This window comes from Babesia microti, chromosome IV (assembly GCF_000691945.2).
Source record: "Babesia microti strain RI chromosome IV, complete genome".
NCBI lineage: Eukaryota > Apicomplexa > Aconoidasida > Piroplasmida > Babesiidae > Babesia > Babesia microti.
Genome location: NC_034969.1, coordinates 1,003,174 through 1,021,639, shown reverse-complemented (window position 1 = coordinate 1,021,639; position 18,466 = coordinate 1,003,174). Strand labels below are relative to the sequence as shown.

The window sequence follows — 18,466 nt, the reverse complement described above, 5'->3', positions numbered from 1 at the left end:
TTAATTAATTTGAAATTAAATAATATTAAATTAATTGTTTGAAATACTATTTAAGTTTGTTTAATTATTATATTTTATTTAATATTGTATATTTTTTAATTATTTACTGTAATAAATTAATCTATTATCATCATTTTAAATCCATTGTGCAAATTAATTATATATGTTTTTATTAATATAAATTCTGTTTAATAATATTGAAGACTGAAATTATATCCATAAATACATTTGTACTCAAGTCATCTATATGTACTCATGAATATATAATAAATTTCTATGTCACAAATTGACACCAACTATAATAGTTGCCTGTTATATACTACCCTAGATGTAAGACTACACGCTATACTATATTTAACCAATCAATAACTGTGTTACTATGATTGTAGACCAATATACTAGTAAATTGGTAAATATCGCTTTTTTATTTATGCGTGAGGAATATATTTGTTTAATACTCTACCTATTATAAACGTAATTTACTTTATCTATAGATTTAGAGTAGATGAATTGCAATGTTGTAAAAAATACATAAAATAACAAGATATAATACTTCATTAAGTTATCTATTATAGTTATGTTGTATCATAATAGTATATCAACGAATAGAGTATGATTTATTCATTATTACCGTTACATATTGTTATTAACATTATATAGCATTGACTTAGATTTATGTGCGTAATAGTTGTTTAATAATCGCATTTGGTCCAGATTTTAATATTTACATATAAATATTATTAATAATGACATTGGTGTACAAATTAATTGATTGTGGTATAATATTATATGTGATTCTATCAATTTCGATAATTCTAATTTATGAAAGTTCACTTGATATAATATTAAACAATACATAATATATGACGCACAAACATAGTGTTGAGTGATTATTTCATGTAATTTATACTCACAATACCATTGAATATATAATTACAACAATTGTAACGCAATTATGATACTATATTTGTATTATATATCAGAACAATTAACTTGATATATATAGTATAATCAAAACATATACCTATTAAGATTAGTATTATGAATACAATATTAATGTGTGTAAGATAGTGTATGTGACAAAGGAACAATGTATGTCAACTTGAGATGTGATTGATGTGTTTGTATTATAATACAGTGTTGTAAATATATGTTATATATATGTATATGAATTAGTTAATATGCCATATACTTTTATATGATACGAATGGTTATATATTATATATACAAAATGCATAAGTGCAATAATATATAATTTAGCATTGATATGTATACATCTGGCTACGTCGTGGAGGTTATGATAATATTGTATATTATAACAATGCATACTATACATTAAAGAACTTGATTATTCTATAACAATTAAAGATACTATAATTATAAATGTTAGATATTGTTTCTAACCGCATCATTTATTACTATGTATTTTATTTATGTGATAATTGTTAGTTCAACAGTATGATGAATATGCCTCGTTACATAGAATTTAAATAAGTATGAGTTTCGAGTTATATGGATATAAATATATTAATAGACTTAATGTATATGATTATCAAATTAATACCTTCATTAGTCTAACTATATGTATTGTTGTCAGTTGATGTGTTTAGTAGGCACAGTATCTTATAATCACAGTATCAATCATCTCATATGTCTATTAGTATAACTGATATAAATTTTGATGACGATTAAGTTACAATCGATTTTTAATCATTCAATTTTAATTAGGATTTATCCAGTTAGGTGATTAGGTATTTGAACAAAATTACCCAAATCAATTCTCACAGCATTACTTACATATATAAAAATTGGCTATAAATTATTATTATTTTCATTTTTAAATGACATTTCAACTCTCCATATTGTTAGTTGTTGAATTATATATTTAAACCTTATTTGCTGCAAAATATACTTCAACGAACATACAATTGGTCTCCTTGATACGCATGTTATCGTTTGTTATTTCATAATAAGATGAATCAAAATTATTTATTATAATCTTAGATTAATTCGAGGCGACTAATTTTAATATTATATTTATGTCCCGTTGGTATATTTTTATCTAATATCTACATTTAACAATTAGTTGTTCATCATTGTGTTCAAAGCGACATAATCAAGTATTTACGCTTAAATTAATAAATATATGAAAAACTCGATTCATTTTAATTATTATATTATAATTTTAACCCGTTATATTAGGAATTTTATAATTTACTATCTTAAATTTTCATATAGAATTATTTTACTTATATTGGTATTTTAATTGTTATTGTATTTTGCCACTTCAAATTTGCACAATTGCATAAATATAAGATTATATATCAACTTTAAAATAATTTGTATCAATTGAATAATGCTTGCTATTGGTTTATTGATATTGGCATGAATGAATAAAATATATAACATAAAAATTAGGTTGATAGTATAACTAACATTTTTATATCCCCAAATTTAACTATAATTGTTTTAAATAAAATATATCATTGATGCAAGGTAAAACATCCAGTTTGATTAATGAAATGGTTAAGTGTTACATAATATTAGATATACCAAAAGCCTTATGATGATTGACTATCATTATAAGTTCATCATTTAATCCTTAAAGATTTAAATTAATTATTCATTCAAATGACCATATCATTACATTTTTAATTGATGATTGATTATAGTTAGTATCACGATTTGTTACAATTAATTTCTACAATACAACTAACAAATTTATAGTTATATATAATACATTTTAAAACTACTGATAATTTCAATGAATATTCAGACCAACCATTACTAGATTTTAATAATTAAAAATGTAATAATTATGATAATACATAAGTCCACGTTTAAAAAATATATGATAATTTATTCAATGTATGTTTTTAATTAGATTTATGTACAAAACAGTATTATTCATTAACAAAAATATATACTAACGATCATGTAACGAATTGATAAAATAACCAAACAAAAAATCTCTTAGATCAAAGAAAAATTCTTACAATGCATTTTGGTAATGAGATAGATTTACCATAAATATCATCAAGAGAAAAAAATTAATTCATAGATCCTGAAAATTTCCATTCTCAGTTAGATATTATTGTATTACACAAATAAATCCAGATTCAAAAATGGTTTATGATTCAGAACATATAAAAGGGAATCGATCAAAATTAACGATATTTCTAACAGTTTTACTAGTTCTAATACTACTGACCGCGGCTGGAGCGGCATTCTATCTTTTTTCAGGACTTTTTGATACAAGCGGCATACTTGACTATTTTCCAAACGTTAGAACAGAAAGTAAGATCACACAGGCACTTAAACCACCTAAACCCATCCAGAAATAATAAAGGAATTAAGATCTCAACAGAGACCAGCAACTTCAAACATCAAAAATAAATGTTGCAAATTTCAAGAAATTCAAAAAACAAAACAATAGTGCATATAAATAATCATGACAAATGATAGTGCACCAAAGATCGGGCCTTCACGGCCATGAAGATGAAACAATATGAGGCTCATCCCCGTTGTTTCATTAATTCCGAAAATAAATTTGTATTTCAAATTAAATAACAGTTAATATATTAAATAAATCATTATTCGCAATCAATGAAACATAATTTACAACAAAAGTACTAATTAAATATGTATATACCGAATCATTATGATTAGACTCATGCCGGACACGTATACGAATTAAACGGCTACCATTTACATTTTTAAAATTTATATAAAAATAATAAATAAAATTAAGTTACAATTAGAGAGAATCAATACATTTATAAATTATTAAGTAAAAGCATATAACGCCACAGATGTATTGTATGGGGACTTTCAAAAACATTGATTCCCCTATGCTATTTGGGATAACAATACTGATTAGATCCTTAGCACCATATTAGTCGCTCCATTGTTGTGTAAACAGACGAGTTACACTCATACACACATTGATTCACACATGTTTACCTATTATGAATGCACACAGGCATATACCCTCTTACTTCGTGGTGTTTGCCTGTTTGTTAAACAGATCCATTATAACTCTAGCAGCAAACACTAGAGGAGCTACAGGTACCGGTGATAACCGTGAGGGTGTAATAAGTTCAATAACTACTTCAGCAGTCACTACCACTTCTGGAACGACCACTACCACTCTATCATCAAATAATGGATCTCCAACAACAATTTCTCCATCTCTGGATACCACACAAAATGCTGCTGCCACAAAAATTGTAAATCTTAACATAAACGAAATTGGATTTGTTGATCAAGTTCCAGAGGATCTTTCTTCTATTTACGTTTTTTCTACTGATGGAATCTTTACCAAAGTTACCCCAGCTACAGGATTTTCTATCGGTTGTGTAATATTTGGTAATCAATTAATTCCGCATTCCATGGATGTTATCACTAGGACCGTCTCATACACCAATAAGTATCCTTTGATTGTTGTTAGGATTCAAGATAAGACTTCGAATTATACTTCAACCGTTTACTATGAGCAATCTGGCTTACAATCTAACAGATTTGTTTTGAGAGATGACCCAGGATTTATTATTCCTCAAAATAGAAGTAGCACTTATACACTCAATGACATAACTTACAAAACTTTTGATATTTCTACTGCCAATGATGACGAATTTTTAAAATTATCTCTCAGTGATGGGAGCGTGTTGTACACCAACAATCCAGATTCCAAATTTTACATTGGCGAAGTTAAGATTGGTGAAATAATAATACCAATAAATATAACTTCACAATATATAATCGTCAAATTATCATCTAATGGTGAATTGATTGAGTTGTATACTACTGGATGTTTCGGCGAACATATTATTAAAAAGTTTAAGAAAGTAGGTTCTGCTTATAATGATATATCGAAAGCTTTTGACACTGTACCTTGGATTCCAACCCATTTTGTTATGTTTCAAAAAGTAGATTTTTCTATACCTTCTGATTTATTCGAATTGAATCATCACAACATTTTACTACCAACAGGTGTGAAACATTCGATCCACATTAATTCTGAAACTGGAAATGTGGATTCTGTTGTTTTTTTCTTGAGTCCATTGGCCAAACGCATGATGACTTTTGGAAATATACGTTTTCATAAGATAAATCTCCCACCATTTTCTTTGGGCGTAATTCACTCGATTACAGTAGAAAAAGTGATTAACTCTGAAGATTTTGACGAAATACAAACTCCTTTACAAGTATCTATCATTGCTAGTTATGGCCCATCTGGCGATTACAATAGTTTTGTGTTCACTCCAGTTGTAACAGCAGACGCCCACGTTTCTTACAAATTAGAGACGGATTTCAAACTTGATGTTGATGTTATTACCAATACATCACTAAAATTACCCACAAGTGTTCCTGGCCTTCACTACACCGAAACCATTTATCAGGGCACAGAATTGTCAAAATTCAACAAGCCTCAGTGCAAACTTAATGATCTCCTCATTTCAAAAGGATCTGAATTGCAAATAATACATGATGGATTGAATAATTCGACAATTATAACCAACAAAGAAGTTAATGCAGATGGAACTGAATTATTCTTTTTCGATTTGCTCCCTCCATCGGATGGTACTCCCACCTTGCAATCCAAATTTTTTTCCATCCTGAAATTTATTCCAATAATATCTACTGGGCTTAATGAATTAATGCTGGAATTACTCGAAAATCCCTCTTCGTCTAGTGCAAGCAGCAAGTACAGCGGACTAACAGGCCAACTTAACAGATTAATAACAGTTTTAGACGGCATTGTTGATAGCGCCAGTAGTGTCAAAAACACAGAAACTGCCCCTGACAACGAAGAAACTTCTATTTCTTCATTGAAATCATTGATAACGACTATTCAAGGTAACATTGCTATCACTCGAAACAAAGTTACCAAAGATGATGTTTATTTGTTGAAGAAATCCCTCAGTGGTCTCACCACACGTTTAATATACCATTCAAAAGTAGATGGTATATCATTCGACATAACGGAATCGCGAACAAATGAATACAACTCATTAGACAGGACCACAACGTCTATGGACGATATTATAGCCATGTTTTCGAATCCCAATATGTATCTTGTGAAGGTGGCGTATTTGCAAGCCATTGAGCACATTTTTCTTGTATCAACCAAATACGAGGATATATTTGATTACACTGTGGATTGTAGCAAATGTAAAGCTACCGATTCAGGATCATTTAGCGATTTGTTGCTCGGAAACAAGGTGAAGGAATCTTTGTCATTTATTGAGGGTTTGATTTCTGACATAAAATCTCACTCATTGAAAGCTGGAGTTACAGGAGGTATATCAAGTTCATCATTATTTGATGACACCTTCGACGAGTTAAAGCTGGATCAAACAACAATTAGAAGCCTTGTTGCACCGTTAGAAGAAATTAAAAATGAGCTTGAGGCTATAAACTCTCAGGAAACATCCGATGCCACAGTAACCCCTTCTACCCCCAATACCAATGTGAACATCAAAACAATTATCAGCAAGATTAAGAAATTTTTGATGATAAGTGAGACTATTTCATCCACAGCTCTTGCACGTTTATCTGCAGTATTAAGCATTCTTGGTAGGGGTAATTCAATAAATGCCCTTCCGGAACGTCTAACTAGTATCATTGTTGATTTGAAATCAACCAGTGTTCCACAGGAGGTGGTGCTTAAGAATGGAGTCTACAAGTTGAAGGACCAATTTAAACTAACGCACAAGATGATACCTGCTTTTGGCAATGTGCAACTGCATATTCCAGAGAAATCGGCAGTCGTGCAGATAAGTATAGTAGAACATGAGAATGATACCAAAATGGCAGTGATCACCCTTGATGATCATTTCAAATTGACTTTGGAAAAGGTGATTCTTTCAGAAACCCCGACTGTTGTTGGTTTAACTCACACCACACAAGATCCATTGGATATAATATCATCAATATTTGTCAAGATGAATACTACTGCCGATGGAATTATCGAGGGTTATTTAGATCTCGATTTGAATTCCAAAATTGGTAACTTTATTTCAGCCATCGAACTCACTGACCTGACCAACACGGTAAAATCTGCTACCGTCCGCCCCCCCCAATTAAAAGTGTTGGCTCTGAAGTTTGGCAATCAGCTCGTTGAAGTCAAGGAGACAGCCAGGACATTTGCTACCTTTGATGAGAACTTGAATTCAATAGAAATAATTACTTTCAACAAGGATGGCACTATGATATCAAAATTCTTCTCTAGGGAGTTTATAGGCTCAATGACCCCGTTCGAACCAAATGCCCCAACATACATCGAACATGCCTCTACGGACACACTTCCGTCGCCATGGATCACCACCCACATGCATAATAAGCGTCTTGTTGACTTTGAAGTTCCATTTACAGTGATTTTTGATGACGAACTCATTAATTATTATATCGAGAAGCTTCCTAACGGAGTTGCCTACTCATTATACGGCGAAGAATTGTGCGTACCTAAAAATTCTGGCCTTTTGTTGAAAGAGATCAACCATATTAGGACTACGAAGTTGCGTGAGGTATTCAAGAAAATTTACAAATCTAGTAAAACTTCAACTGAAATTACATCCTGTGCACAGAAAACAAATACCAATGATGGTACTATTAAATCCAACTTACAAGTTATTATGAAGGAAAATGATCATCCATTTCCCAAACCAATCAATGATGGTATGCATCGTAGAGTTGAATCAATCCACTTTTACATTGATAACGTGTTAAGGCATGATACTGCCTTCGGCAGAATTACGATTGGCAACCTTACCCTACCTGCATTCTCCATTGGGTTTATCCACTCAATCTTCATCGAGAGGGTTACCATGGGTGACAAGAGCCTTGCCAGTGTTGGTATTATAACTAACTACGGTCCAAGTGGAGACTATGAATTGTTGAGATATATGCAACTTGAGAATGATAAACGTGATTTTGCACTCGTACAGGGACCTGAAATAACAGCCGATTACATTGGATCTGGGTTGACTAAACACAAAATGCTGACCATGAAAGGTGCCTCCACTAGTTCAATTGGATTCGAAACCAACTACAAGGAATTGATACTATCCAATGGGTTTATGCGTCCAACCAACAAGATAGTCACCCTCTTTTATACTGATAGTGAAAATGTCAGTCTTGGCAAGCTATACTCAATTGAGAATGGGAAGCATGGTGTTACTTATTCCATTTACGGTGCCTTCCCTATTGAAGAATCATCTCCTGAAAGTTCATCTCCCAATGCCAGGGGCTTTTCTTTTGTTTTCTCAGTGTTGAATTCTATATACCATATCAATAAGCTGTTTACCAGGGCATACAATGCACTAGATGCATTGAAGGTCAAGACTAGTTGTGTGGATGGAGAAAATAAAGGCAGCGCTCTATCCAATCCCAGTGCAGAAAAGTACTTGTCGATACTCTCTTCCAATGTGTTTATGCCTACCTTATCAAGATTGGGCAAGTTGTTCAATGACGTTATGCTCAGAGATGCATCTTTCACAGAGACTGCCGTACGCATGCTCCCCCGTTTCAACGCATTCATAGCTTTCTTGAATGAGGAGAAGTCCAAAGCTGGTAAAAATGCCTTGAATGAGGAAGAATTGATGAGGTTTATATCAATGACCAGTGGGTTTATAGAGGACCTTGAATTTGTTTTAGATGAGTTATTCAAGCACAGTTTGCGTATAAATAACGAAGCTGCCAAGACCATGCTATCCTCTCTCATACTAAACTTCCGTTACATTAACCACATAAGAAATTTGATCAACGGCATTTACTTTGAATTGAATAGCCCAACATCGTCCACCACCAGTGGGACGACACAAGAAACAAGCGGAAAGGCGACACGAGAAGAAAGTAAAGAAGGTAAAAGTACTAAGCCCTCCTCCCCTCCCACTCCCAGTACACAGACAATCCTGAAACCGAAGGCACCCTACCTAAGAGGCCACATAATACAAATTGATTGCAATAATAGTTTCAAAAACTACGTGAATGCATTGATCAAGGAGTTTAGAGCTCATATTAAACAGACAACAACATCTACAACTACAACAATTACTATTGGAACTAATGCTAAGGATGTGGATGAGCTAGTGGAAAAATTTGCAACAATTGCATCTTTTGATGAGAAGTTCAAGAACGTATTCTTTGATAATTCTTTTATTGATGAAAATTTCAAAACGTTGGAAAATATTATGGATGAGTCAGATACTGTATTACCGAGTTGCAGTGAAACCCACACCACTAAAAACTCCAGTACTGACCCATATACAGGATTATCAAAACTTATACAGAAAATTAACGACTCCATAATCAGACCTATGACTTTGCGGCTGTTCAAAAATTCATTTCCAGAGTTGTGCAAGTTGTTCGTAAAAATGCCCGATGTAGACTCCAACATATTTATGGATCTGGATGTCGACATAACCAACACTATTCCATCCAGGAGAGTCATGTATTCTGATGGCAGATTTACCATTATCAACTCTCTGCCAACATTTAGGTACACTTTGAAACCAATTGCTCCTGGTCATGACTTATCTCTATTCTCTCAATTGCCAATCTCAATGATCACGGTTACTTCGTCTCAGGAACAAGCACTTACATCTTGCGTCAATCATGGTAATGAATTCACCACAGTAAGCACTGCCGGCAAGACAACCTATACTACACGATCCGAGTTGTTGTCACTTTTCAAGCTATCTGCGGAAACGCTAAGGGATCTTAATGGAGCCAAATTTGCACTTGGTGACATATCTGATAGTGCCAATAAATCTAAAGCTTTGGAGGCATATAATTCGGCAATAACTACTATGAAATCTATATCAGCCGAATTGGAAAAGATTTTTGACATATTAAAATCAACTCCGAAGATTACTTTTGAATCAATTGTTTCCAAACTAACTAGTGTTAATACAGTTGATACTGCCAATGCTGATGTGATCAATGCGATGTTTGATGATTTGTCCAAGGCAATTTCCTCATACCTATACTCTTTCATATCAATAAAATTTCCGGAGGATAGTAAAGACCAACAAACGAATGAAGGTCATGATACAAGTGCTTTATTATTGGAGTATAGAGCTCAATTGGCATCTCTGAGCAGGATCAAATTTCTCCTAGTTCTGGAAGATTTGATCTCAAGCAACAAATACATATCAATAATTTCGAAATCCGAATCAAGTGATAACGCCTCCGACTCTAGTACTCAATCAACATCAGATAGTTCAACTCCCCAAAACTTGACCCTTATGGGAATGGTGAATAATGGAAAGTTGGGTGACTCTATTTCACTGTGCAAAGAATTGGTCAATATACTTGATATCAACAAAAAGGGCAGTACTAGTATCGCTAACGGAAAATGTCTTTATAAAGGAACCGTACTGGATCCATCCTCAATGTCAGAAGAAATTCGCCGATCAGTTATTAATTTTCTCGGTATTATTCTCTCTGATATCGATATTGGGATTATGACTGAGTTTTCTAGGACCATGTACAAGACAATAATAGCCAATATCTCAATGATCATATTACAAGAAATTGTCGAGGTGGTAAATCAAGCTTATCGCGATGACATTGGTAGAGCGAATCTTAACCCCAATATACATAACTATCCAGCATTCCTGGAACCGATCGACATCGATATATTGTATCCACAAGTACCGGAACATGTTAAGCTCGTAAACGGAGTTTTTAAGTTAACTGGCAACCGCAAGACGGAATTGAAACTCAGACCAAAAGTTGGCAGCAAGTACTTGGAGGTCTCTCCCCATGTTGCCGTCGTTCAAGTTTCTGTTCCCGATTCCAATGGAATCATAAACGTCTACGAAGATGACTACCACAAAATCACCGTGCAGCAGTTCGACATGGATGGAAATATAATTATGCAAGGGAAAGGTGCAATTTCGGCTCATCCATTTGCACAATTAGCGTTCGCTATAGTGTCTTCCGTACATGATGAAGCGCAAACCAAAATCTTGCAATCCTCATCCAATGGCGATTTCTTCAAGGAAAACATCCTCGCTTATTACGAGGATCAGATTCAACAGAACGAGAAAATGGCTTTTAAACAACAAAGAACAACGAATGACAGTTATGCCATTAGTGCAGTATTTGCACATTATACTGATTGGTTTCAAGGTGAAAATTATATACATTGAAAGGTCGATCAAACTTGGGTTAAAACCCCCCTTTATTAGCCCTATCACAATTGCAGACCAACTCAGCTAATAGCATGATAATACGTATTTATAAACTGTAGTTTAGTACTTACTTTTGTTTTAATCGCGATATATCACGCTCTTCGTTCGTTAGTATGCAAGATGTGGCACGGTACTATATAGCGTGTGGCTGAATCATGGCGGGGGATAATGAGCCAGAGGAGCAAGAGAAAGACGCCGAAAAAGTGGCTTCTTATCATAAACACAATGTTAAGAATGACTTAAATAAAAAAATTAACGATGTTTCTGAGAAACCTACTGGCGAAAGTGAGTACAAGCTTACTGAAAATGATAAGGAAAAGCAGTTTAAAGATGGAAAGGGAGATGAAAAAGGCCTGACATCGTTTTATTCAGAAAAATCAGCACCAGAAACATCTGAAAAAGAAGAATGTGAGCTTAAATCTATGAAGTAAGTATATGGACCCATGATTTAACTTATTCACACACCACACTTATATTTCTAGGCGTGTACTTCCTGATTCATCCCTTCTCAATGGGACTAATACTTTTGAAACGCCATTCTCATCAATTGTAAGTGTAAATTATCTGTCTCAATGTTATTTGTTTAATATAGGCCAAAAAAGTTACAGAGGATTCATTCTTTAGCAGGATTGAAACAAACAGATCTGGGAAGTTCGAAGGTTCATTTGAAAGTGAGAATGATAAGCCTAAGGGGAATCAATATACAATAGTCAATACATCAGGTAAGTTTAATACCACATTGTTTTTATGAATCATTAATTCAGCATTTGGGAATGATGATGTACCGTTGTACGAAGGCGTAAGTTTTGGCTTATGAAGAAGTGTGCTAAAATAGCTGTTTTTAAAACGGGGGAAATCCGAGAATGGGGCCAATCTACTATGACCCGTTTCAATATCATCAGAAATGAGGTATATAATGCATTACCTAGAAATCTGGAGTTCATAGGCTGGTTTGTTTCCAGACGGGAACTGGGCGACTCCAATTAAACACCGAAATCAATGATAATATGAAGATACAAAAAATAAGGGATAAAATTATTATTTTCATGGGAAGAGATACGAGTTAGTATAACTTATTCAGAAAACCAATCCATTCTTGTACCATACAAAATGTCGTTTCCAGATAAATGCTCGAGAGATTCTTTTCACGACAAATTACTTTCTTATTCCAACGGGCATTAAAAGTTGCCGTCATATATATCTAAAAAATCTTTTACAGCCTAGATTAGATCCATCTTACTTTTGCGTACATCCTAAATTGTTCGAATGTTATCACTGGAAAAAATACTTTTGAATGTAGGCATCCATCGGGATTACCTTTTAAATATCTTGGTCCTCCAGTCATCAATACATGTGCATTAGTTCCACTTATAGTATCTATTTTTCTTAGATATAATTCATTGACAACTTCACTCAGCGGAATCTGACATGATAAATGTCGGCTCTTTTTAAAATGTTCTGTTAATATAGTGATTGCGAGTTCCAATGGAATTCTGTTAATTCTTCCCTTCGATATTTTACGAAAAAGCGATGATAGTTCCACATCATCCATAAAGTTTTAATACACTTGAATGGGGATTGACATTATTAACAATGTAGAGTTAACATCATATTATAATATCCCAAAGGGAGATGTAAACCCTTAAACACAAATTGTGTATTATTTGAATCACCATGTAACAGTTTCCTATTGATTCATGTGCCCATGGGCTCATCATATTCCTGGGAATTGTTATTTACATAAACTTTAGCGTAACGTGATATTTGGTTAGCTAATAAGCGATTTATAATTATCAAATGACATATCCTTACTCATTATTCATGCGTTTAATCAACAATTTTATCAACTCTTCTTGCTATTTCACCTAATACTACCCATTTCTACCAAAATATTTGTAATTATGCCATAACTACATAACAATTAGGGCATAATATCCAGGATTAATTAATTACTTGTTATGTTGCATAATAATTATTATTATGAATGATATATTAGCAGCGGCAAATGTACCTAATACCCGGGCAGAAGCGTTTAAACATCTTTGGAAGATGCTAGTATCTTCGGGGGAATCATATAATCATAAATTACTAATCCCACTTCTAGAGTCTCTTGAAAAGAATAGATGTGATGAAATCGATTTTAAATCAATTTATGATCCCTGTGGAGATGATATTGAATTTCCTATAAATTTCAACCTGCAAAAATTGAAATGTGTTAAGGGGAGACCTGGAATGCCATACCCCGAAAGAGTTTTATATAGATTAGCCGCTAAAAGGATTCCGAAATACCAGGGAATAACTTTTGATAACAATCAAATTAGATGGATTGCATACTGGAAGAATGACGCAGGTAAACAGACACAAAGACATTTTCCAGTCTACAAATTTGGGTTTTTAAAAGGGTTAGAAATGGCAATAGATTTTAGAGAAATGCAGAATAATATAATCAATGTTTGCAACAAAGAGAAAGTGCCAATTTCTAAAATGATTGAATCAGAAATACCATCAAGCCTAGAATTAAATGATATAACCCCCAAACTATACAGCACATGTAGTATAAGTGTGGATAAGACAGCAGAATTTAAAGCTAAAAAACAGAAACGGAGTAGGCAAAATCATTTGTATATTAACGATAATTATGCTCAATTTGCACAGTTTTACGTGAAAAATTTAGAAGACAGAATATTTGACTTCAAAAACATCCCTAAATATTCATATTTAGAAAAATCAAATCTACATAAAACACAGTTTCCAAATTATCAATATTCAAGAGATATAAATCCAATGTATCCATTTGAATTAACAAGTAAATATATGGAATATGCAAGACAACACTGCCAGGAAAGCATTAAAATTCACGATTGTGAATTATCCAGCTTTACATCTACCAAATTAAACAACTTAGAATATTGTTTTTGTAATTGCATAGCCAATGGCGCTGTGTGTAGTGAAAACTTGTTGAATTTTATGAAAAACTAGTATACTAAAATTAAAACGATGTCAAATCGTCTATATAGGTAGTTTTCAGGTTTTAATCTGCCGATTTTTCCATTCTTTTGCCGCTTGGAGAATTTTAAGATTCTGAGTAATACAGTTAATTACCTTTTCTTGAATTCCATCGTCGGGGAAAATATATCTAACATATTCTTGAATGTTATCGGAAGATCCATCTTGAACTTGTACATGTCGAACCTTCTTAGCTTGCCTTTTCAAAGTTTTTGCGATTTCCAACTCATCCTTATTCAAGCGCTCCAGTTTCAATAAGTAAACTAGTAAAAGTGCACGCTCCTCATTCAAACCATTAATTTTACAATGTTCAAGGCCGCGTTCAATAACCTTTCTAGCACTTACAACGTCTCCAACTTGTTTGTACTCAAATTCAGCATAACCTTTAAACACCTAAGTCACAGAAGTTTCACCTTGTAATGCTGAGTTTTCATCAGCAACCGCTCATACAAATTTCTAGCCCTAGAAATCTCGCCAAGATTAGTTTCTAGATCGATGAAAGTTTTCCAAATCTAATTAAACACGCATCTTACAAGTTCAGGTGAATCCATCTGATCCATTTCAACAGCACTTTCACACAAAGCCCTAGCCCGTTCTATCTCTTGAGTCATTAATTCAAAATTAATAAATGCTATCCAAGACTTTGGGTCAAACGGATGCGCTTCGATATATTTAGCGTAAATAATTCTACAACGATCAATATTTCCGAGCCTTAACTCTAACGCCGCATACGCTTCGAATAACTTCCCCTTCTTACATTCACCCAATCCACGGCCGAAGACTTTTCTGGCCAAATCCAAATTCAATTGCCTTATTTCATATTCAGCATACAAAGAATATATTTTTGTGAATGTAAACAAATTCTTAGGTACAACAGATAAAGCTTTATTATATATTTCCCGTGCCTTATCACCATCTTTAGCAATCATTTCTTCAAAGAGGGCATAGTATATCCATAAATAAATAAATCTCCTCCATGCTTTCTTCTCATTAACGACAGGAATGTTTACAATTGCAGCTTGGTAAACTGATCTAGTCCTATCCACATTGTCGGATAAAGATTCTTCCAGACGAATATAATCAAACCATACATCATAATTCCTAGGATCATTTTCCAATTGCTAGATTAAAGTATCACAAACCTCTCTGTAAATGTTTCTCCTTTTATCCAAAATTGCTGCCTCAACTACACTATCAATGCCATGGTGTTTTTGAAATAGAACATAATTGTTATATAACTCTTGAGATTCTTCCTTAGGTATTTTAGTCAATCCCGCTTCGTATATATTCTTAGCCTCAGTAAAATTGCGCCTTCTTTGTTCAAATTGAGCATATTTAATATAAAAATTTTCACCCACTATTTCCGGTGGTAAGAGTTCAATAGCCTTACTAAAACCAGCTCTACATCTGTCGTAGTTTTTGTAACGCTCTTCAAATTTACAAAACCTCAAAAATGATTCGGTAGATGGTTTGTTTTCAAGGTATCTATATTGATTACACAGGAATACCTTTCAAAAATGGCTCTACATGCTTTTAATTCACCACATCGTTCTTCAAAATGAATGTACATCATCCAAGCTTTATCATCAGGATTCCATTCCATCCATCTATCAAAAATCTTCCTGGCAGCAGCATAATTACCTAGCAACTCTTCCATATGGGCGTATTTGAACCAAAAATGATCTACTCTAGGTAAAAGTCCGGTAACTCTATCGTACAAATTTCTTGCGGAGTTAAGAAACTTATTCTTAACCTCCATTTCGATATACCGTTGCCATATGGTGGTGTTCTTATAATCTACATTTAAAGCCCTTTCAAAAATAGATCTCGCTCTAAACTTATTGCAACACTAACCTCCTAAAATCCCTCTGCGCTGCTTCCCAAATAGCATATTTAATCCAAGTACCAATGTGATGTCTTTGTCTCCTTAGCATATCCTCAAAATCTTTCCTCTTCTTGACACTGAATCAAAAAATGACTCACCGATGCTGTTGCATTTCCTGATCATCCACGAGACGATGCGGAGTTGGTTTGGCTTCCCTAGCCTGCCATTCTGCGGCATCACGAAGAATCTGTTCTGCAGTCACTTGGACCGGAGCGGGCATTTTATTCTTAACCTGTATCACAATTATCATTACCACAAGCTTATTTAACGTGTTATAAGCCATATTTACCAATTAAGTTGAGAAATACTGAGTTATATAATTATATGAGGATCCTCACCATTAACTGCCATACCCACAATCACATTGTCACGGTACATTGTTATATTTTAGTAGCACATATAAATACAATCCCCTAATTAAACAAACAAACCAATTGAAACCTACAAACTATACTAAAGCACAAATATGAATACTAAATATGCTACCAAATTATACAATGAGAAAGATTTGCTAGACAAATGATTGCGATTAAATTTAAAAATTAACTTATAGTTACACTCCGTTAATAGCTAAATTTGTTGACATTTTGATAGCATACATTCATTCGATTATCATATATGACTCTCAACAATTTGTTACGCAAAATTACCATCCCTCCAATCATTTGGCTGATTTACCCGCCCAAGACCGCACATCCCCATCCTTATCCTCTTCTGATTTATCCCCTCATACGATCAGGTGTTCTCCAACATCACAAACTCCTTATTCATAAGAGACGTATTTTCCTGCGGGGACCGATATTATCAATCAATGTCAGCTAAATCTTGTTGTTTATCCTCACTGAAAGACATCAACCCTTGAGTCATAGGATATGAGATTTTTTTTTTTTCCTACAAGCGTTTATTTTACAGAATTATTACCCCGTGAAACATCAGTTTTACTCTTATCAAATATATAATCTTAAGGCTGTTCGCGAGTTACGATTTTTTCCACCCGCAAACATTTGCACACATAACGTTAACGACCCTTTTATGTTTAATCTCGATCATGGTGGGTTCGTAGGCAACTCTGAATTCTCCATCAACTTGGAAGTAGACTCTGAATTTTGGCGATAGTTGCTTAATTTTGATCCTCCATGGGCCACTGCCTTGACAAACCTTTTTAGCTCTATTGGAACGGATTAACTAAATTAGTACGGTTATATATCCTTAATCGGTTGCAAATGATTGAAAATTTTTTAGACTCATGAAAGTGATAGACGGTTTACTTACATAATTGAGAGCAATTGAAAAAAGAGTACCATATGTCAATATTTCTAATTTCCCGTCGCCAACACATTGATCGTCAAAATTGACCTTAGGGCCTTCAATTCCATACTTTTCAGTAATCCATGGATTCAATCCAGATGAAAAGCTAGGAATGTTTAAAATAATAAGGGAAGTGGATTTTTTGAGTTTTGGCTCATCAGTATTAGATTCAGTCGTAAATACGGGTTCCCATTCTGAATAATTAGTGAATTACCATCACCAATTTTTTGTTCCATATAATCCACAATATTGCGAATATCAATTCTTTTTGCAAATAATTTTTTAAATCCCTCAATTATATATCGCTTAGTGACATTAGACTTACACTTTTGTTCTTAAATCGAGATAATCCCCTGTATCGATCGTATCCCCGTCCGATTTTTGATTCAACACCAATGCTAAAGTAGTTGCACATAGTGAAATTTAGTGTTTTAATAGTAGATAGATTATCGCAAATAATCTCCTCCGATTTACTAGTTTGATTTATTTTGGAAAAATGCCCATCCTTGCCTACGCTGATAGATATTTCCCATAGATCATGTTTGACAACGGGGGCATTTATAAATGTACTTACCACACTCCTGAGCGTTTTAAGGTATTTGTCAAAGAAATTGCAGAGTTTAATGGATTTCCAACCAAATGCATTGGCAAAGTCGTTACCCGTGCCGTAAGGGACAACACCAATGGAGACTTTATCATAGTTAATTCCATGCGCATCCAATTCCGATAAGCACCAAAGTACAGTACCATCACCTCCCACTACAATAATCCTAACCTCGCATTTAAAATTTTCAAGCCGAGATTTCAAATCCAGAAACCCGGGTTTCAATCCACTCTCCCCAATGGTGATATCGAAAATAAAAATTTGGCAGCAAGGTTCCTGAAAAATCACATTTTGGATTGAACTAGAATTGAAGTGTGGTGCGCAGTTTCCTCCGGATTTTAGATTGTAAAATATGTATACTGTATTCTGTATCACACTCATGTTTGCCACCCCCATTCACAATTATCATTCTCCATCTATTAACAATAATCCAGTACTCAGTTTACAACATTAAACAATTAG

General features: G+C 33.6%; 7 protein-coding genes across 7 annotated transcripts; 4 read left to right on the top strand and 3 right to left on the bottom strand.

Moving 5' to 3' along the window:
• BmR1_04g07536 (hypothetical protein) lies at window positions 3,126-3,344 on the top strand (the record flags this gene model as incomplete). Its single annotated transcript, XM_021482607.1, has 1 exon — window positions 3,126-3,344. The coding sequence occupies one exon, from the start codon at window positions 3,126-3,128 to the stop codon at window positions 3,342-3,344; it is 219 nt and encodes a 72-aa protein (XP_021337812.1).
• On the top strand, window positions 3,969-11,159 carry BmR1_04g07535 (N1-15 protein, maltese-cross seroactive antigen; the record flags this gene model as incomplete). Its single annotated transcript, XM_012794651.1, has 1 exon — window positions 3,969-11,159. One exon carries the CDS (start codon window positions 3,969-3,971, stop codon window positions 11,157-11,159), a length of 7,191 nt encoding a protein of 2,396 aa, XP_012650105.1.
• A 197-nt stretch (window positions 11,160-11,356) lies between these two features.
• Window positions 11,357-12,383, top strand: BmR1_04g07530 (conserved Plasmodium protein, unknown function; the record flags this gene model as incomplete). Its single annotated transcript, XM_021482606.1, is given in 8 exon segments — window positions 11,357-11,552; window positions 11,574-11,628; window positions 11,684-11,750; window positions 11,794-11,923; window positions 11,966-12,000; window positions 12,021-12,110; window positions 12,131-12,263; window positions 12,283-12,383. The coding sequence occupies 8 exon segments, from the start codon at window positions 11,357-11,359 to the stop codon at window positions 12,381-12,383; spliced, it is 807 nt and encodes a 268-aa protein (XP_021337811.1).
• BmR1_04g07525 (conserved Plasmodium protein, unknown function) lies at window positions 12,380-12,753 on the bottom strand (the record flags this gene model as incomplete). The annotated part of the gene is made up of 2 exons (XM_021482605.1): window positions 12,380-12,421; window positions 12,442-12,753. The coding sequence occupies 2 exons, from the start codon at window positions 12,751-12,753 to the stop codon at window positions 12,380-12,382; spliced, it is 354 nt and encodes a 117-aa protein (XP_021337810.1).
• A 428-nt stretch (window positions 12,754-13,181) lies between these two features.
• On the top strand, window positions 13,182-14,180 carry BmR1_04g07520 (hypothetical protein; the record flags this gene model as incomplete). Its single annotated transcript, XM_012794648.1, has 1 exon — window positions 13,182-14,180. The coding sequence occupies one exon, from the start codon at window positions 13,182-13,184 to the stop codon at window positions 14,178-14,180; it is 999 nt and encodes a 332-aa protein (XP_012650102.1).
• On the bottom strand, window positions 14,226-16,375 carry BmR1_04g07515 (crooked neck; the record flags this gene model as incomplete). Its single annotated transcript, XM_021482604.1, has 9 exons — window positions 14,226-14,282; window positions 14,304-14,600; window positions 14,621-14,719; window positions 14,741-15,328; window positions 15,350-15,692; window positions 15,716-16,039; window positions 16,062-16,169; window positions 16,191-16,324; window positions 16,346-16,375. 9 exons carry the CDS (start codon window positions 16,373-16,375, stop codon window positions 14,226-14,228), a joined length of 1,980 nt encoding a protein of 659 aa, XP_021337192.1.
• BmR1_04g07502 (diacylglycerol kinase) lies at window positions 17,071-18,385 on the bottom strand (the record flags this gene model as incomplete). The annotated part of the gene is made up of 4 exons (XM_021482603.1): window positions 17,071-17,277; window positions 17,365-17,594; window positions 17,615-17,705; window positions 17,726-18,385. The coding sequence occupies 4 exons, from the start codon at window positions 18,383-18,385 to the stop codon at window positions 17,071-17,073; spliced, it is 1,188 nt and encodes a 395-aa protein (XP_021337809.1).
• Between the last annotated feature and the right edge of the window lie 81 nt (window positions 18,386-18,466).